Source organism: Temnothorax longispinosus, unplaced genomic scaffold (genome assembly GCF_030848805.1).
Source record: "Temnothorax longispinosus isolate EJ_2023e unplaced genomic scaffold, Tlon_JGU_v1 HiC_scaffold_30, whole genome shotgun sequence".
Classification (NCBI taxonomy): Eukaryota; Metazoa; Arthropoda; class Insecta; order Hymenoptera; family Formicidae; genus Temnothorax; species Temnothorax longispinosus.
The window spans coordinates 6,524-28,374 of record NW_027270121.1 but is presented as its reverse complement, the minus strand read 5'-3'; the positions used below and the strand labels follow the sequence as shown (position 1 = coordinate 28,374).

Genomic DNA, 21,851 nt, shown 5'->3' with positions numbered 1-21,851 from the left:
TTTCAACAAATAAAATCGTAGATACTCTAGTGATTTCTTCGCTTTTGTAAATGTCAACCTCGTTTCAAGATACACAATCGATCTTGTGAGCATTTTGTATGGTGATGTTGTATGGCGATGCAAATATATGTATATGTGTAGGCTATTCGGTAACGGCAACTGTACGCTTGGCGAGGTGAACAGGAAAACACACAGATTTCTCGAATACTCTATATATATATATTTGTCCTCTGTACACTTAACACGTCTTGACTCTACGACACTACGAGCTCTTCTGTACACGACCGAGACGACCGCAACGCAGACAATGATCGCCCGTAAGCGTGGCGCCCCGAGGCTCGCGCCACACGGGAGCTGCCCTCTAGAAGGGCGGGAGCACATCGCTCGTTCAAAGCCCAGCTTCTCATACTCCCTCCCTTTGTGCGAGCGATCCGTGTTCGTCTAATTTTCTTCTTTATCTGTAACATATCAAAAATCAGTTATCGAGTAAAATTGATCTCTAACTCTGTTCAAACTCTACATTCATTATATTGTCTCTTAGATATGCAAATGCTTCTAAAGGTAAAGGTTTTGTCATAATGTCTGCCAAGTTCTCTTTGGTCTCAATCCATTCGACTTTCACCTTCCCTTGATCAACACACTGCTTGATAAAGTCTCCATGAGTGTCAGCCATATGTTTTCTGTTTCCAGTTTCTTCTCTTTCTTCTAAGTTTTTCTTTATTTCTTCTAAGTTATCATCAAACATTTTAAGTTTGTGACTTCCATCCTTCTTAGTGCAGTTTCCTGCTGCTCTGTTATCACACCAGATTGTTGCAGGCAAGAATGTTTTTCCAACAACATATCTGAGCGACTTGTCTAATGAGATTACTTCTTGACAGGCCTCACTCATTGCTAGATACTCTGCTTGACAGGTAGAGAGTGTGACATATGTCTGTTTATGACTTCTCCATGCTATCACATCTCCAAATATTTTGATTATATATCCTCCAGTGGATGTAGAATCAATGCAATCTCTGAAACTAGCGTCTGTCAGCGACTCTAACTCATCTGTTTTACCTTTAAACATCAATCCTCTATTTGCAGTTCCTCTAAGATATCTGAAGACTCTTTTTACATCTTGCCAGTCTTCTTCCGTGGGCTCTAATTGTCTTCTTGCTAAATAGTTTACTGCAAAGGCTATATCAGGTCGTGTAGCATTTGCCAGATACATTAAGCTTCCTATAGCTTCTCTATAAGGTACTCTTTTAGTTTCTTCTCTAATACTCTTTTCTTCTAATTTTCTGTTTTTATTGCTCACTTTTCTGGTGACCATAGGAGTGTTCTGAGGCTTGCATTCATTCATATTAAACTTTTCTAATATGCTCTCAGTATATCGCATCTGATGAATATACATACAACTTTCTTCTTTGTTTCTCTCTATTGTTATTCCCAGAAAGTTCTTTGGTTCCCCAAGATCCTTCGTCTCAAATGTTTCACTCAACTTCTTTTTGATTTCTTCTAATTTCTTCTGATCATTACTTGCAACCAACATATCATCTACATAAAGTAATACAATTACTATTTTGCCTTCTTTCCTCCACGTGAACAGGCATGGCTCATGTAGGTCGTTCTCTAATCCAAGTTTCTTAGCCTCTTCTGAAAATCTCTTATTCCATCTTTTCGGACTTATCTTCAATCCGTATAAAGCTCTATTCAATCTACACACCTTAGTTTTCTTGGTGTTTTCATCCAGTTCTACTCCCTCTGGAATTTCCATATATATTTCATCTTTTTCTTCTAGAACTCCATTTAAAAACGCAGTCTTAACATCTAGCTGACTAGCGTATAAGTTATATTTATTTATTATTGCTAATATAGATCTAACCAGTGACAGTCTTGAAACCGGTGCATATGTCTCTTTTAGATCATACACATTTTTGTCTTTACATCCTCTTATCACCAGTCCGCTTTATATCTGGTTGATCCATCTGCTTCTAATTTCCTCTTAAATACCCATCTTGAATCTATTATATTAGGTCGTCTTCCATCTAATTTCTCTAATGGTCTATCGACAAGTTCCCACACTTGATTAGCATACATAGATTCAAGTTCCTCTTTGACTGCAATTTTCCAATTCTCTTTTTCGTTACTTGATATAGCTTCTTCATAAGTAACAGGCTCTCTATTTAACGATGCCATAAGGCATTGATGTAATTCATCTTCATTCTCTATATTTCGTTGAATATTTTTCACATTAATATAATTAGCAAAGCTAACATCTTCTATTTTTCTCCGCACATCAGTGTCTCCATTATCTTCTAGTTTTCTTTTAGTTTTACTTCTAGTCATTGGAGCTTCACTTCCCTTTCGTGCGTCCTTCTGCTTCTGTTCGTCTAGTTGTGTTGTTTGTTTTCTCGGTCTACCTCTTTTCCTTTTCTCAGGAATCTCTAGTTTTTGTTCTCCCTTTTCCTCATCCTCTACAAATTCTTTCATCCAATTTTCATCTAAGTCTTTTTCTTCTTCTATTTGACTGTTTTGATATACATTTTTATATGTTACCTTTTCATTAAATCTAATGTGTCGGGACTCTATAAATTTTCTTGTGCTTGGATGCCAGAGTATGTATCCAGTGTCAGTATATCCTACCAACACACCTCTAATAGCTCTCTTGTCAAATTTCGACGTAGGCTTTGGTACTCTTGCATATCCAATGCATCCAAATCTCTTTATTTGCTCGAAATGACAACTTGTTTCTGATGAGAACTTCTTCAAGGGGATCTCATACTCTATAGTCTTATGTGGAGATCTGTTGTACGCATGCACAGCAGCGTCAACTGCCAACTCCCACATACTCTTTGGTAATCCCGAGTCGAACATATATGTTCTTATTTTCTCTTGCATCGTTCTGTTGAACCTTTCTGCAACTCCATTATGTTCCGGAGTGTACGGTGGTGCATATATGGCTTCTATATTTTCTCTTTTTAACACTTCTTTAAAAGCACCTCCCGTACATTCTTTGCCTTGATCTGATTTCACATAGCATAGCTTTTCTTCTTTTCCTAGTAGATTTCTGGCGGATATTAGGTATTTCTCTAGAGCCTCTCCCGATTCATCTTTCGTCTTCAAGGAGTAAGCTTTCGCTAATCTAGAATAATCGTCTATAAAGGTTATTATAAACCTCTTTCTTCCTGGATAAGATGTAGGTTTTATTGGACCCATGATATCCGTATGTATCACTTGTAGTGGTCTCTGTGCTCTATTTCTGTTTTCTTTAAACGGCAATTTTGCCATCTTTGCCATTATACAGACTTCACACTCTAATATGGAGTTATCAAACTTAACTGTCTCTAATCTCTTTTCTACTTTTTGTAGCTGTCTTAAATAGTTTAACGACGCATGACCTAATCTAACATGCCATAACATCGCCTCATTTATTTTCTCTAATTTCTTTACTTTTTCAATTACTGAGCTTTCACACATTTCTTCTATATTCTCTAATGTTTGTATATCTTCTAACTTAATGGCTTGATCGAGTTCAGCATTATTGTGTTCTATATTTTTGTTCACATTTGTGAGTTCTCCTTCATTCTCCCTCCCAATCGCAGAGCCAACATTGTCTCTTTCGTCTAATTCTCCCTCCGAAATTGATAATTCACTGGTCTGAATGTTTGCTTGCGATTGTTCAGGAAACTCACAATGTGGAACAATTTCTGCTCTACATCTATACACAGCACATTCTATACTTTCATTGTCCTCTATATTATTGTTTTTAACCTCAAATTGCATAATCCAATTTGGTTTCTCATAAATTCCTTCAAAAACAATTTTATTTGTTAGTTTATTGTGAACTTTAAATATTTTATCATCTAAATAAATACTGAACCCTGCATCAGCCAGCTTTCTTAAAGATAGTAAATTTTCGGATACTTCCTTCGTTGCAATTACATTTGTTAATTTAATTACTTTCTTTTCTTTCTCATTTGTTAACAACAAAAGATCTCCTTTACCATCTATTGAAATGTCTGCAAGCTCATTCTTATTGGCACATTTAATAACTCTATTATTACATTTTTCAAAGTTTGACAAAATTATATTCTTATTCACAATGTGATCTGTTGCACCCGAATCTACAATAAAATTGACTAATTCTTTTGAACTATCTCTATCTTCTATTACTTTAGCCATGCATAATTTACCTTCTTTTGGTTTTCCTTCAATTGCTGTTTGCGATGGTATAGTTTTCTTGGCTGGTTGTATTTTGGTTACTTTCCCTTTATTATCTACTCTTTTTGTTCCTCTTTGCGCAAATCTACCCTTTTTCTTTATATTTTTATTAACGGTTTTATTTGTATACCTTTTTCCTCTAAATCTGTTCGTCTGGGCTCCGGCATTAGGACAGCTATCACCCTTGTGTCCTCTAATCTCCTGGCAGTAATAACAGAACCAGGCCTCTGATCCCGCTAGTGGGCAGTCCTTCGCCATGTGACCCAATTTGTTGCATCGGTAGCACTTTACTTCTTTGTGCTCTTCTGTGGTAGCCCTCTGCACTCTAACCTCTGGTTTCTCTAGCTTCTCTCTAACTTCACTCTTAGTCTCTGCCTCTAACTGCATCATGAAAGATTTTATTTCATCTACATTCATTTCTTTAAGATTAGTTTGTCTTCTAATTAAATCTACATTCCTCAGTTCCGGCACATTAATTGACACAGCTTGATACAATGCAGATCTCATTTCTTGTTCTGTGAGAGGTACCGCATCTTCACATGATTCATATTCTCTAATTATTGAATCAAAGCGTTCGCAAAAATCACTTACTTTTTCGTCTTTTCCGATGTATGAGTAACGTTTACTTCACTCTTTTTATAACTTCTTAATTTCTTCAAAATTTCTTTTGGATCTTTTTCATGTAAAATCCTTTTATGATAATTTTCATCTAAATGATTGATTATTATATCTCTAACTAGACTTTTTCTCTTAGCAACTTTTAATTCGGAAAGATTTTCTGGACTATCAATGTTTGAATCTATTACATCTAATAACTCGTTATTCATTAATTCAGATTTTAAATAATCCATCCAAAGATCAAAATTGGATTTTTGCGTCAGCTTATATTCTCTTCTAATATGCAACCTTTGACTGTTTAATTCTATCTCTAAAGCACTCTTAATTGTCTCTAAACTTCTATTTTTCTCGACTGAACAGACTGTTTCATCTAACTTTTTCTTTTTAGGCTCTACTTCTGATTCTTTAACCGTTTGTATACCGTTTTCTACTTTACTTTGTGTATTCTGTTTATTTACCTCTAAACGTCTAATCTTTAGTTTCTCTTTCTCTAAATTTACGTGGGCGACTTCTACCATGTTTTCCATCATGGAGGTTGCTTGGGTCATAACCTTGTCCAACATCTTCATTACCGATTCCATTTTCTCAACCATCTTTTCTTGTTTCTCGTAAAGCATCTTTGTCCCTATAGGTAGTACAGGACGATTTTCAGCCCATTCTCTATTTACATCTATGTTTTCTATTATTTTTGGTTTGCCACGTTTCGGGATTGCACCCTTTGCTTCAGTCTCCTTCTTGTTCTCTTTTTCTTCTAAACAAAATTTTTAAATTACTCTATCTCTGAATACACAAGTATATTATCCTTCTTGATTGTTTTATTTAAAAAAATACTCTCTTACCTTCATCTTTATTTATTGTTTTATCACTACCTCTCTCTCTCTCTACCACTGTGACCACGCTGCTGTCACTATCGTAGTCAACCAGTGAATCCTGGTTTTCTTCCTCATCCATCGGAACATTTTTCGTCTTATCTTCTTCCATCTAAATCGGGATTCAAATATCAATTGAACATTAGCATTCCTCTTTTGACAAGATAAACTAACATTCATATTGACCGATAATAATTTACAATTTCTATCACTCAATCTCTTTCAGCGATAAAAATTTAATGCTTATGAGGCTATGTAGAACGCACTGCAATTCACAATAACCCCAAAGCGAGAAAACCACGCGCCTCTGCAGGGCTATCCGCACGCGCACACCACTGTCCGTTGCGATCTCCAGCACTGCTGAAAAGATCTATGGGAGCTCGGGTTGATCACGCACGCGCACGGGGCCCATACAAATTTACGCGGCTTCCCTGTACAGTAATCAAGCTACACCGCACAGCTAGTCATGCTCAATTACCGACCCGATACATGTCGATTTTGAAAATTTATTCCATACACATGCCTGTATATATATATATATATATATGTGTTATGGTGTCGCATCGATGCTATGTTTTTCCAATCGATCATGCGTCAGCGCGTGCCCGGCAACGCCTCCCTCGCGCCAAAATAATGACTCACTTTTCACGATCGGACTTTCGCGCGCCAAAAAAATGACTCTCGCCGTTCACGATCGGGCTTGCACAGGCACATCGCTTTTCCCGCCAGCTTGTTACCAAGCGGCATATATCTATCTCTTTCTATCTCACACATCTATCTCTTTCTATCTCACACATCTATCTCTTTATACATCTATCTCTAATTCTCTTATTGTCACTGTTGCCTCTATTTCTATCTCTCAAGAAGAAGGCAAAAACATCTATCTCCTTCTAGCAGCATTTATCGAACGAACGTTTTTATTTGCTGAGAATTCTCTCGTTTTGCTCGTCAGCAACGAGGAATATTATTTACTTACCCTCTAATCTTCTAGATCCTTCTAAATGTTTTTCGTCTTCCCGATGCCCTTCGCCGGCGTCTCACACACTTCGCGTTACACGTTCAACTTGATGTTTTTGTGCTTCGTTCTTCACGCAGGGGAATCGTGCCCTGGGCCCATAACCTGTAGGCTATTCGGTAACGGCAACTGTACGCTTGGCGAGGTGAACAGGAAAACACACAGATTTCTCGAATACTCTATATATATATATTTGTCCTCTGTACACTTAACACGTCTTGACTCTACGACACTACGAGCTCTTCTGTACACGACCGAGACGACCGCAACGCAGACAATGATCGCCCGTAAGCGTGGCGCCCCGAGGCTCGCGCCACACGGGAGCTGCCCTCTAGAAGGGCGGGAGCACATCGCTCGTTCAAAGCCCAGCTTCTCATAATATGTAAATATATATGTACATTGTTATAGGCCGTGCATTCGAAGTAGATGGTAAAGAAATTATACCATTTTTTGATCCTCCTCATCTAATTAAAGGTGTACGCAACAATTTGCTTAATAAAGATTTGGAAATTAATATTTCACGTACAAGTAAAAGCAGACAATTTGCTTCGTGGAAAACGATTGAATTAGCCTACAAAATTGATACCAATGTTAATAATTTTAATCGTATGTTGCCGAAAATTACGGAAGAACATGTGGTTCCTGACAAAATTAAAAAAATGAGAGTGAAAAATGCTACACAAATATTTAGTAGCACCTTCTCAGCTTATATTGGGTTATTTTCCCATATGCAAGGTAAACATTTTTCATATATGTAACTAAATACAATTAGTAATAAATGGAAACATACCATCTTGCATAAGGAAATGCTTCTCAATTTGTAATTAATACTTGACATACTTTTTCAGGGCATGTTGATACGCGAATAGGTCCTTTAAGTATACCTAAAGAAGAAGCAGTTACAATGAGCGAGACACTACAGTTTTTTAACGATTTATTTGACTCCGTAAACGGATACACAACAAAGCCGGAAGCACCTTTGCGCTCAGTGGTAAAAGAGAATAGTGCTCATCACGAATTTTGGAAGGATGCCATACGGCGTCTTAAGGCAATGAGATACGTACATCCTGTTTCGAAGAAACCATTGACAGGATCTTTATGTATACAAAATTGGATTAAAAGTATTGACGCTTTTCAAGATTTATGGACAGTATTGCAAGAAAAAGATTTTAAACAATTTAAGCCACGTTACGTCAACCAAGATCCTTTGGAAAATTTCTTTGGATGTATACGCTCGACAGGTGGCAGGGATATTAATCCCACTTGTACCAACTTCTGTGGAGCATACAAAGTGCTACTTATTAATAATTTATCATCGCGACATTTAATCGGACGAAATTGCGAGAATATTTGTGATGGCCATTTGTTATTCTCTTTAAAAGATTTTATTTCTGAAGCACATGAAGATGACGCCAAGTTTGATGAGGTCGAAGAAGATGAATGCGCTCACATCGTTGAAAGTCCCTCAGAAGAAATAAATGAAAACAGATGTAACTTACAAGATAGAAGTGTATATAATATATTAAAAAATAATTTGTTAATAAAAGCATCATTCAAGCACTGTGTTGCATGTAGAGCTACTATAACAGACAGTGCAATCTTGCAACAAATACTGAAAAGGGCAGAAACTTTGGTGAAGAAATATATTACCAGATTTTGCTTTAAGTCTAAAATTAAAAGTATTATTGAACGTGAAATGGAAAAACAATTCGATTTCACCTTTATAAAATGTCAGCAACATGATGCACAACTGAAAAATGCAATATTGTCTACTATTATTACTACCTGCCTTAAAAAATTTTGTACAACAGTAAATAGATGTTTTAATGGCAAATATACATCTACAACGAAAAATCCTGTTCTCATATCCGCCCAAATAAAGTATCGATCAAGGATAAAAAAAAACGTGAACCAAAATCAGGTATAATAACATATATAACATGTACATACATACTAATGTGCACACAACTATTTTTTTCATATTATAATTTATAATAATTATCATCTCATGCACAAATGTTTATTTGCAGTACAACAAAATGGAGATGCAGTACAGAAATAAAAATACTTTTTGCCAGAACAATTACAAATCAGAAATAAAGTACGATTTTGAACAAGGTAACGCACGAAGTCCAAGTCACGGATTGGAGAACAGAACAAAAGCTGAATTCAGAAACGGCCGGATTAAGTGTATATTATATTAATGGATTATTTTATATAATGGAGCGTGTTTGTAATAGCCAAACCGGTGCTTACATGTTAGGTAACAATTAAGATTCGTATATGTAGACGTTGCTGGCGCATACGGCTTTACATCGTACATTTATAATTATTATATACTTTTGCTAAACTTGTATACACCAAATCTAATTTTATTTTAATAAAATACTGTAAATATATATTTACATGTTTATATATAAAAATATTTGCAGTCCTTTATTTTAGGAAATAATCATATCTTACAGATATATAACTATTAAAACAAGAAACAGAATTTTTTTTAACTTGAAATATATTAATTATTTTGCCACGATTAAAAGTTATGTAGTTTTATAGTTTTCATCAAATAAAGTCAAAAATGTGTTTGCAAAGTAAAATTCTCATTGTTTCTTGCTTCAATAATTATTTTTGTCCTTTATTTTTGAATAGAAAGTATAGAGCACTGGTGGCTACAGCTATACATATATATATGTATATCTCGATATATATATTGCGATAGAATCGATATATGTCGCATCGATTTTAGTTCTGGATGTATGCTGCATAGCCCAGATGGCAGCACAACGATCCGAGAAAAATAGGAGTAGAGTGTCCACCCCCTGATGTCAATCCACAGATCTACAGGAAGATAACAAACAGATTGTCTACTAAGAGGACGGATTGGGCCCGGTATTGCTCGCTGGGGGGGGGGGAGATTGATGCCTCTCTGCTCCACCGAATTGAGTTTTTCAAGGATGATCTTGATGGATACTATGGACGTTTCGTGGATGTTTTGAGGAGGGCTATGGCCGTTGCGACAGGAAAAGGTAAACCAAGGGACGACCCCTTACCCGTGGACGACCCCAATGGACGCAAGATTTCACACAAATGGTGGAATGTCGAATGCGAGGAGGCTATTCGGAAAAGAAAAGCTGCATTCACCACGTACAAAAGATCAAAAAGCAGCCATGATTGGAACGAGTATAAAAGATCCGCGGCTATCGTCAAGCGTACACTCAAATAAAAAAAGAGAGCAAGTTTTGACAAGTTTTGCGCCGGTATAAATCGATTCACAAGCCTGGGATACGTGTGGAATACCATGCGTATTATGAAAAACTCAGAAAAACGCCAGGAAGAATCTGGAGTGGCACCCTTGGCCAACTAAAAATAGAGAGGAGGTAATCAAGACTTCCATAGATAACCTGGCTCCCCCATTTGTGGGAACTGCACCTGTGGAGGACGGGGACCTTGGGGGGTAAATCTGAAGGAGAGCTCCCTCCTCACCGATTTCGCTGAATTTAGGCTTAATCGACGCGTTTTTGCACAAAACAAACGAATCTGGCAGAAAAAAGCCCCGCTCTGCTCCGCGAAGCGAGATATTAACGGTTAAAGTTGACGACTATCAGATTATGAGACCTGTCATACCGATGCGATGTAGCGACTACGGACATGCCCTGCGGCCATATGCGCATGCTTAGTGGCCGCACGCGCATGCAGCAGATCACGTGACAACTGTTTGGTTGGTAAGTCAGAAGTGTAACATAATTCGAAATGATATATATTCTTTCGGCGTATAGATTAGTGACGCTTTAAAAGTATTTAACTGTTTAATGATTTTTGTTAAAGCAGGGCACACACACACGTGTGTATATGTCCTGCTTTATAGAAGTTGTGATTTTCGTTATTTATGTTACAGATATTGAGCGTTGACATGTTCGTGGTCGCTACCAGTCGCTACATTGCGTCGGTATGACAGGTCTCATAACCTGATAGTCGTCAACTTTAACAGTTAATATCTCGCTTCGCGAGGCAGAGCGGGGCTTTTTCTGCCAGATTCGTTCGTTTTGTGCAAAAACGCGTCGATTGAGTCTAAATTCAGCGAAATCGGTGAGGAGGGAGCTCTCCTTCAGATTTACCCCTTGGGGGCTCAGATGGGGAACTGGATGCTCCATTTACGCGTGCGGAGTTGAATAGAGCCCTTGGAATGATCAGGAGGGACTCGTCCCCCGGTCTTGACGGCGTGGAATATAAAATGTGCTTAGGCTTCTCCCTGATTCAGCGAAGAAGTGCCTCTTGGAGTTTTACAACGTGGTGTGGTCGTCTGGCTCGATACCGGAGGAGTGGCTCAACTATCAAGTCATTTTCATCAACAAGCCGGGCCGAGAGAAAGTACGCCCCATATCGTTGTCGTCGTGCGTCGGCAAACTCATGGAGAGAATGCCTAAGATGTTCACGCGAGAGCTATGGTTCCATGCGAGAGCTATGGTTCCAGTTATAGGTAGGACATTTAATTGTTTCCGTTATATTTTTGTTAGAATTCTAACTAATTCCGGCGTTACCAAATTTTTTGTTACAAGACACTTTAGAAGGACCCAAAACCCCCGGGTCGAAACGTCGTCGTGATTAAGCGTTATTGTTACTCGCCAATTGCGTCGATTTAATAAAGATTCCTGGTCTTAATTATTGTTGGCGGATTAATTTTCATTTTTAATAAGTATTTTAGATGTCTTCTAAAAATATAATTAAAAAAAAGATTACATATAATATATCTTTGAATTCTCAGGATTTTTATTGTTACTTTTATCTCTTTTAATTCTACTTACAAAAAATAATAAAAATAATAATAGATTTAAGTTTAAAAAATTAAAAACAAAGGAGATATAAAAGGAATTAAACCAAACCAGGTATACGTGCTAAACATGTATTACAAATTTAAATAAATAATGTGACAAATGTTTCCACCTGCAATAAGGTAATCTTCAGTGAGCTATAACAAAAACCGTCACTTACAAACTATGATGACATCTAGTCAGATTATAGAATTCGCAAATCTTGTATATCATTTATGTGGAATTAGTACCAAAGTCAATATCTTTAATAACTTTGGCAATAAGAGCCAAGCGCAGTAGTTCCTAAGCAATATAATTTATTGCATTTAACAATTAGGACTCGCGTATGTTTCAACTCTTTCTTTGGGTCATCTTCAACGCATAAAAATATAAATAATAAATAACAACCTTACATCAGATGGGATTTTACACAGTTTATTCGTTATATCGTCAGTAATTTAAAAAATATAGTCTCTCATTTGAAACTTTTAGGTGAATGTAGGCTCCAAAGTACATTCTAGTATCTTTGAGTTTTCTTTCTTCTCTGATTGAAAAGCCAGGAAGAGCGAGAGAGATCGTAGTTTCTTTTGTCATCTATTTACAGAGAATGGGGACGACGAGATGACAAGTTTAGCGTAGAGGGCAGCACCAAAAATGGAGACTTGTCATAATGTTTACGTTTAATGAATAGAGAGATTTGGAGAATTTTTTAATATGCCGGGGGAATGTGTGCGGCATATGGATGTAAAAATAAGGGACGAGGGACAAGATGATGAAAAAACAGTGGATCACTGCTATAAAACGCGATTTATGTCCGAATACAAATTCGCTGTGCACAAACCACTTTAGACCTGAGGATTATATTACCACCGGCTTTGAATGTAGTGAGTTTACAATAAAATTAATAGACATATAATGAAACATATATTTAGTCGCAAATTTGTATTCGGACATAAATCCTCGCGTTTTATAGCAGTGATGATCCACCGTTTACTTTTCATTATCTTGTCATTCTTGTCCCTCGGGAACCAATGCCCTCCCTTATTTTTACACCCATATGCCACACACATTCCCGGCATGTTAAAAAATTCCGAAATATTCACGTTTATATACACAGATTTTCTTGTTAACGATATGCTCGGTACTCGGTGACAGCTCGGTGTGTTTCCAATTTTGCTAGCGCCCTTATCGGCTAAGAGTGGCACGCGCCGTCCCCATACAAAATTACAGAAGATACCTATATAAAACAGTCTGAGCAAACAGATACCATGTATCGATACTCAGTAGCATAACGCAAACAACAATTGAAATACATTCGTAGAAGAAGTAAAACTTACAGAGATATCACAATGCTAAAAAAATTTCTTGCACTTTTAAATATAATTTAACTATAATTAAAGCTGAGCGGTAGGCCTGAGTCTTGTCACGATGACGTTTGCAAAGATAATGACTTGTATATTACATATTATTATGTTAAATATAAAAAACATAGTACGTGGTCAACAAAGATAATAATAAACGTTAAAGTATAAGTACGGTGAATTAAAATTCAGAGAGCTTCTCTAGTACCAAAGTGTTTGGATTAAACTTTTTTGTAAAGTCTCTTGATGTGCCATTAAGGGGATCCTATAGTGAAGGCCAAACTTCCTCGATGTCGATAATGTCGAACATTTTGAATTCCGTTCTAATTTGTTTTCTATCATTTTCTATATTACCGGCCTATATCTGCCCTTGTCTAACGAAATGCATCTGTCCTTGTCGAATTGCTGCGCCATCTCTCGCTACACGCAATACTGCTCATTCTGTCAACCTGCATGTGCCTTTGCATTAATAAAGCTGCCTTAGTGAAAATCTTTTTTTCTAGGCTTTGAATCTTTGTTCTATTTGCACGATATTGTTTCTACATGTTGTCCCTAGTGCAATTGGGTATCATTTTGTATATATAAACTGCACTATTTGCAGTATTTTTGTTTCAGCAAATATTGTCATCAGATGACAGCTGTATGTGCCCAAATTTTTAATTTTTTTTTCGTTTCTGATATGAAATCGTGTGTTCTGCACTAGATTTTTGTGCGTATTTTAATTCTGTACAAGAATTTTGCAATTCTGTAAAGCCAATTCAAAGATTTCTTTAAAATAAGAAATGTCGGTAACTACTGCCACTATAGGATCCCCTTAAGAGTGATGGATCGGGTTTGATAGTGATAAAAAGGTGTAGGCTGTAAAGGACGCGATTTTGTTAGAAACAAAAAGATTGAAAATATTAAAGTTAAAAAACTGCTTGTCATATTGTAAAATGAAAAAGGAAGCAATAGAGCCGTAAAGAAAAATTATCTCTTTTACCTGATCAAAAGTTAAATCAATCTTAAAGAGAGTTGGTAAGAGATATATGTGTCGATCTATCCCTATAAAGTAAGTGTAGGAGGTAACGGAGGCATACTGTTAGTTAATTAGCCCTAGCACGGATGTGATGTTGTCGTTTAGCGTTTGGTGATTTTCGCGAATTTCGGTGACGTGGTATCGTACGTGTCTGGCGCCCAACTATTTGATCAGCGTGTTGTTTTCCGGTGCAAAGAATTTCTTCAGAGAGACCATCATCATTTCTCTCTCTTTTGATCCGCTTCGTACCTCCGCGCGTGGAAAATAGCGTGACAAAAGTTAATCAGGAAGAGTGAGGGAAAGAGAGGAAGTAGGGAAACATTTTTGGAAGGGAGGAGTAGAATGAAGATACGTATTAAGAGAAAGGTGAAGAGTTGAGGATTGCAAGATACAATCCTGTAAGAAACTCTGTATCACTTTCTTATTAATTTAATAACAAAACCAGACACTTTGGTATTAATTCCACATAAACAATATACAAGATTTGCGAATTTTATAATCTGACTATAATAGATGTCATCGATTTAGTTTGTAAGAGACGGTTTTTGTAATAGTGCACTGAAGATAATCTTATTGCAGGGCGAAACGTTTGTTACATTATTTATTTAAATTTGTAATATATTCTTAACACATACACTTGACTTAGTTTGTTAGCCCCTTTTATCTTCTTTGAAAATAATGAAATTCTAACAACATAAATGAATTCTGTTAAAATTGAATATTGTTATATATCTAATATATCATTTGGCACTTTTTATGTTAAAAAAAAAGATCTGAAGATTAGAATGGCGATAATGAAAAACTTAATTTTCTATAAATTTCGGGACTTATGTTCATATAAAATATTTTCTGTGTATTTGCTTTTATATAGTAAAGCTTTAATATAATGAAGCTTTCTCTATGGACGATATAACAGTCAGTGCTCGCAAAGATCTGCACATTTCGGGCCGATTTCAGAAGCGAGAAGCGACGCCTACTGTCTCCCCACTACCGCTCGACCTTCGACGGCCGAGCCGCCGCTCGCGTTTGTCACATAGAGATATAAGAATAGAGTGCGCGAGCGAGCTGAAAAAGCGATATAGGAATAGAAAGAGAAAGCTGCGCAGAATAAAAAGAGAAAGCTGCGCGTGGGCCCCTTCTATTTTTGTTTTGCATGCGCGCGTAGACAAAGACAGAAAGGGCCTACATGCAGCGTTCTTTTTCTATTCCTATATCGCAGCCTCTTACGTGCTAGCATATGACTCGCGCACTTTATTCTTATATCTCTATGGTTTGTCACGCTGTCCGCTTAGAAGCGTACCGGTGGAAAAAATATACTGGGATCGTACTTTTCGCTAATTAAATTTTAATTTAAAATTTTCTATTAAGTATACTGTTATATACATGTTCTATAATAATATTATTATAAATTGACGTAATTTTATAATAATATAGTTATAACAATGTATAATAATTTCAATAATAGATTTCCATATCATCCATGAGGTACTATTGCTGATACGTTTTTTTTTAAGTGGTTTCCCCAGTAGGCCTATTTTACTAAAAAAAAAGAAAATAATAATAAAGATAAAAATATATGGCTCGGCAAGAAAGAAAATAAAATTCTCTATTGCGAAGTGTTTTATAAAAAGGAATAAGAAATCGCGCAAAGAAAATAAAAACTAATTTACATGAAAACATTTTCTACTTAATTAAAAAATAAATATTTAATTTCTAGGTCGTTTGCACAATTTAACTAAAGATGATATATCCACAGAAATTTTGGAAGAATTAGTTAACATTAGTAAGGATAATGATGCATCACTCAAAGAAGAACGTTTATTATTTTTTATTAATTTCAATTTTGAAAAAGAACGTTTACACAAATATGTGGAGCCAAACATGGAAAAAATTCGAAGACAAAAATTCCTGAGAGATGGATAATGCAATTCATTTAAAATTAAAAAAAAAATTGACTCCTTTTTCTGTTTGCGTTTTTAGAGACACATCACATTGCAAATCACAAAGTTCTGCTTGAAGATTTAGACTTTGTTCCTCGATTTGCACAGTAAGAGGATTTTTGAAAAGGATTAAATTTCACAAAATTATATTATTTAACTTAACTCAAGTGACATGTATTTTAAAAGAAAGATGTAAAATCTTTATTTTCTTCTTCACAAAATTATATTACCTAACTTAACTCAAGTGACATGTATTTCAAAAAAAGATATGAAATCTTTAAATTAAATTGCGCCAATTGTAAAGAAAATATGTATATTGCTTTAAAAGATAATTGTTATACAACTACTTTAAAGAAATAAAACCCAAGTGGTATCTTCGTATTTCTATTCAAGGGTCTTCCTATTCTAACCCAAGTGATAATATAGCTTCTTAATTCTCTTTAACAAATTTTTAATATTACAAAAAATTATTTTAATTACAAAAAATTAAAGAAGTAACACTACAAAATAAAAATATTTAATTAAAACAAAATAAATAAATTTTTCTTTTAAAAAAACTTGGCGCTGCTAGACTTTGAAATTTAAACATTAAAATTTAAACATTAGTACTAAGATTTTTGATTGAATAAAAAAACAATAAATATAATTTAGGGAAGAATGCGACAGGAGTAAAAAAGCAGCGCCGTTTTCTTATAAAAAAAATTTATTCTTTTTAATTAAATATTTTTATTTTGTACTGTTACTTCTTTAATTCTTTGTAATTAAAATGATTCTTTGTAATATTACAAATTTGTTAAAGAGAATTAAGAAGCTATTATCACTTGGGTTTAGAATAGGAAGACCCTTGAATAGAAATACGAAGATACCACTTGGGTTTTATTTCTTTAAAGTAGTTGCATAACAATTATCTTTCAAAGCAATATACATATTCTCTTTACAATTGGTGCAATTTAATTTAAAGATTTCACATCTTTTTTTGAAATACATGTCACTTGAGTTAAGTTAGGTAATATAATTTTGTGAAGAAGAAAATCAAGATTTTACATCTTTCTTTTAAAACACATGTCACTTGAGTTAAGTTAGATAATATAATTTTGTGAAAAAGATATAAAGCTACCACTTAGGTTAGATACATGTCACTTGAATTAAGTTAGGTAATATAATTTTGTGAAGAAGAAATTAAAGATCTTTTTTTTGAAATACATGTTACTTGAGTTAAGTTAGATAATATAATTTTGTGAAAAAGATATAAAGCTACCACTTAGGTTAGATTTTTAAATTTACAAAATACATTGCGTGTACTTGGCACTTTTTTTTACCTTTTTTGAAAAAAATAATTTTGTACTGATATCGCCTATTTTGTAGTGTTAAGCAAGGATCTGCAAAACATTTTTATTTTTTATTTTTTAATTATTCACAAAATTAGCAATAACAACAAATACATAAAAATTAATAATATTTAAGTAAAAGTAAATTATACATTTCTCACAAAAATTGAAGGAACACTAAATTTATCTTTAAAAATAGGCAAAATTCAACAGCTGTAACTTTGTTAACCCTTAAATGCCACACCTCTCAAGAATCTTGTAAATGACATGAGGGGTATAAAAGACCTTAGCATGAAAAATATCTCCTTACTCATTGATTTTTTATCTTTAGTTATGACAATTTTTTTCAAAGTTGTTTAAGGCTTAGAAAAGAGAATAAAATGCTTATATTGTTAAAATTTCAATTTCAACATAGTATAAAAAATTAAGTAAACTGAGTACTGCTAAGTGTACAAACGGGTAGGTCAATCACTCAACTATCATCAATGGGAGCATGAGCTCCATTTTTGGCAAGAACATTTGAAAAAATTTTATTCTAAAGGGTCTGGGGTCCGCTGGACCCCACGGGGCATTTAAGGGTTAAAAATGAATAAAATTTAATTTCAAGCTTAAAACCTCTACTTTCGAAAGGTTACTATTATTTTTTAGTTTCTGCAAGTTTGGTAACTTTTGCAAATAGAAAACTATGAGCTGGACAAAATAGAAAATTTTTCTCTCACTTTGTAAGCCTGTCACGTGCAAAAAAAAATCTGCAAAAATTTTCAACTTCCTAATGTGAAAGCTTGAAGTTTTCTTTCCAAAATATTCTTTTAAAAATGTTTCTACGTGTCTGCGTTGTTGTTCTGTACAATTGTTTTCTGGGTCCACTCTTAAAAAAGGCGTGTTAAGTCGATAGTCGAATTTATTGTTGCCTTTTTACCGCGATGCTGATTGGTTATCTTGATTGATTGCCGCGCCGTAGCTTGCTTCATCCCGTGAGGGACTGTCATTGCGGAGTGTGTTTTGACAGTTTGAATGTTAGCGTATTGTCGTGTGAGTATAATAGTGTAACGTAGTAAAAATCAAATAATAGTATTTAAAGTTAAATTATAATAAAAAGTATAAAATTTAAAAAGCTAAATAACGCGCGCGCAGCGCGCATCTGTGAACGGTTGTCATCGAAAAATTTCAGATAAGTTTTACATGAATTCTATATAATGTTTTTATTATAATTTTTAGTATTTTATTATTTTACATAAGATACTTTGTGTTATCTTCCTATTTCAGTTGTTAATAGTTTTCATAAATGTTGCTAACAATATGTTTTGTGTACAAATGTTTTGGGCACACAACAGTAGTAAAATTACTACTATATAAGGTTATATAAAGATACGTATAAAGAGAGAGAAATATATGCATGGCCGGCAATCTTGAAACCTGATGACGTTTGAGAATATTGAAAAGAGACAGCATATATACGCGTGTGCGCTCAGTGCAGACAGTGTGTGCAAATTGAAAAGTGTCAAAAAAGAGAAAGAAAGAGAAGGAGACTGGGAGAAAAAGTGAGAGGTAAGCCTTAAACTAATAATTAAACTTATATTGTGCGTAACTCATTTACGATGAAGATGATAACGTGGTTTGTTCATAATTTTATTATTCTTTGTGATTAGATATTATTATACAAAGTTAAAAATAATGAACAAGAAGAGAAGAAGTAGACAGAGAAAGAGAAAGAGAGAAGGAGGTAAGCCTTCAAATAATAATTAAACTTATATATTGTGCGTAACTCGTCGACGATTAATATTGTGATAGTGTGTTTCTTCATAATTTTTTTTCTCCGTGATTAGATGTGTTTGACAAAGTTAAAGATGACGAACAAGAGAGGGAAAAAGTAGAAGACAGACAGAGAGAGGAGAAAAGAGGGGGAGAGAGGGGGAGAGGAGAGAGAGAGAGAGAGAGAGAGAGAGAGAAGTTGAGAATTTACCTTTGTAATCAAAGAGATAATAGGCATATTAAGAATTTCGTATATAATAAGTTATATGTATAGTTTCTCTCTTCCATTTTTTGAAACTTTCAATTAATTATTAAATTTATTTTTCGAGACTTTAAATTAATTATTAAAAATGTATTTATATCTTTGCGAGACATAAAATCAATTTAAATAAAAAGATTTGTTTGTATAAAGTCATTTAAAAGTCATGTTGTTATACAACGTTACATTTTTCATGCATTGTATTCAAGCATTTAAACATTTATATATTTTAGCATTTACTGCTACGTCAACAAAGATTTCTCTTTTCCTTTTGAATGTATTCAAGATTATTTTCCAGATAAGTTTTATAAAACGTTTTTACTTTTTTTATAATTTTTATTATTCTTAATTTTTTAAGAATGTGTAACGAGATGCACCCCCAAATATGCATCGTTCCGACAGAAACACCACGCCGAGACCATCCAGCCGACCACCCGCGGGGGTGAAGAACGGGCACGGTGTGCCCAGCGTATTTTTAATCGTTCTTACATGCAATGTTAGGAAGTCCGCGAGCGGACTTAGCGCGGCAGCCGCCTCACCGCGCCGAGCGGTGCCGAAGGCGGCCGAAGACCGCCGAACGCGATCGCGGCGTCGGGGCGCCGCGATCCCCGATCGTCCCGCCGCACCGGCCCGGCGCTCGCGATCGCCGTCGCTACCCCCACCACGCCGCGACGCCGCCGCGGCGCGTATATAAGCCCGGCGTCGCTGGCACAATGCGCGATTCCCGATCATCCGTCGTACCGACCACACCGATCCTGAAATCTCGCATCCGCTATCCCGAGCCAGTCAGATACGAAGGAAGAGCGCCTCCGGCCTTCTCTGTCTTCGCCGAGTGCGTCTCGGCAAACGACCAGCTACCTCCAGCCAAAGCCAGTCCGACACGAAGATAGAGCGCCTCCGGCCCTCTGTCTTCGCCGAGTGCGTCTCGGCAAACGACCAGCTATCTCCATCCAAAGCCAGTCTGAAACGAGGGTAGAGCGCCTCCGGCCTTCTCTGTCTTCGCCGAGTGCGTCTCGGTTGACGATTAGCTTTATCCACTCTCGACGCTTGCAGTCGGCCTCCACCGAACGCTGCTCGGTGGCCGTACTCGCGCCGCCCTTCCTCGAGCTAGCCGCTCGTAGCTACCACCGAGCGCTTCTCGGCGGTCGACCTCGCGCTAAGCTCGATCCCGCTGTCTGCCGCGCCAAATTACCGCGATCTCGCCCACGCTTCGCGATCCCCGCCTCGCGCCATTTTCCCGCGCTCCGATCCGTACCGCCCGGGAAAAAAACCGGCGCCGCCCGCGCCGATACCCTTTGTAACGCGATTCGGCCCGCAAGACCACCGAAAGTACCGGCTCCGCCCCGTACATACCGCGCGTTACCGCGCGTCGGCCGCGACACACCACGCATTGTATCTCGCGAACACGTGTTACCACACTCCGATGTACTCGCTGCAAATATTGCGAACCATCGTAACTCTGTACATAAATCCGTTGTAAATACCGCGAGCACTTTTGTTACCGAATAAAGTCTTGTTACTTGTTACTTGCATTAAACCGAGATAATACGCTTTATTCTGCCGACCCCGTCCCGCTTCTGCTCCTCCGCGCCTCGTTCGAACCCAGACCAGCCGCGAGCTAGATCCGCGCTTCAAAGCCAGGTTGTTTTAAATGATACTTTTTGACATGTTTTGTGTACAACATATATAAATGTTTTACGATACTGTATAAGGTTATATCTTATACATAGATGGATCTACGACATAATATGAGATTTAAAGTATTTGGATAAAAAAAAAAGAAAAGAGTGAAATAACAAAAGAAGGAAGGAAAACAGAAAGTTTAAGAAAGAAGGAAAGAGGAAGAGAATAGGAGAGTGAATAAACATGGGCAAAAGATGAAAGAATTGACTGATTCGCTTACTGCTTAAGTTATACTGCTTACGTTCTGTGTGAGCCTTTCTTGTGCCAAATTTTTATTGAAGAAGTTAAGAATATTATTTAATAATGTAACGGCCTGACTTTATATCGAACACGGCCTAGTTTACTGGATCGGGAGTTCGATGAAAGGCCCAGAGACAGTAGTCAGTTTGCGATACACACGTATTCTTTTACTTTATTCCACTCGAGATGCGGTATACAAAAGTATATTACAAGAAAATAACGAAGCACAGTATATTACATACGAACGGAGTTCGTCGCAGTATAAGAAAATAACAAAGCGCGGTATATTACATACGAACGGAGTCCGTCGCGGTAGATTACGAGAACATAAGCGCGGTATATTACATACGAACGGAACGCGGTTACAGATATCATTTACGAATATTGATCGGCAGTGCCGGTGCACGGGGCGGCATGCGGGAAATACTGAAACGCGGTATATGATATACGAACGGAACGCGATTACAGATATCATATACGAATTATCGACAGTGCCGGTGCACTACTGAAACGCGGTATATGATATACGAACGGAAGTACAGTACTCTACGGTCGCGGCGCGGCACCGTGATGCGGGTGCACCCGGTGCGGTATATCGAGAAGGCTGATAACGTGGGCGGGAGCGCGATATGTACACCGGAGGATGGCGGAATCCCGGGGTTACGGTCGCGAGAACCCTCGCTACGAGGCCGAGCACGCTCGACCCCGCGGTGCCGTGGCCGTCGGGGTAAGTGTGAGGGAGCTCGGAGACACTCTG

At 36.6% G+C, this 21,851-nt stretch overlaps 1 protein-coding gene across 3 annotated transcripts; it reads right to left on the bottom strand.

Moving 5' to 3' along the window:
- Positions 1-215: 215 nt before the first annotated feature.
- Positions 216-7,085, bottom strand: LOC139824228 (uncharacterized). 3 transcript variants are annotated; one of them, XM_071796730.1, is made up of 5 exons: positions 6,667-7,084; positions 5,661-5,802; positions 5,280-5,572; positions 4,334-4,584; positions 216-458 (listed from the first exon to the last, which is right to left on the bottom strand). In XM_071796730.1, the coding sequence occupies exons 2-5, from the start codon at positions 5,800-5,802 to the stop codon at positions 455-457; spliced, it is 690 nt and encodes a 229-aa protein (XP_071652831.1). In that variant the 5' UTR covers positions 6,667-7,084; the 3' UTR covers positions 216-454. The 3 variants fall into 3 exon arrangements, with proteins under 3 accessions (XP_071652831.1, XP_071652830.1, XP_071652829.1); XM_071796729.1 differs by having other exon boundaries at positions 220-458; positions 4,176-4,584; positions 6,667-7,081; XM_071796728.1 differs by lacking the exons at positions 216-458; positions 4,334-4,584 and having other exon boundaries at positions 4,776-5,572; positions 6,667-7,085.
- Positions 7,086-21,851: the final 14,766 nt, after the last annotated feature.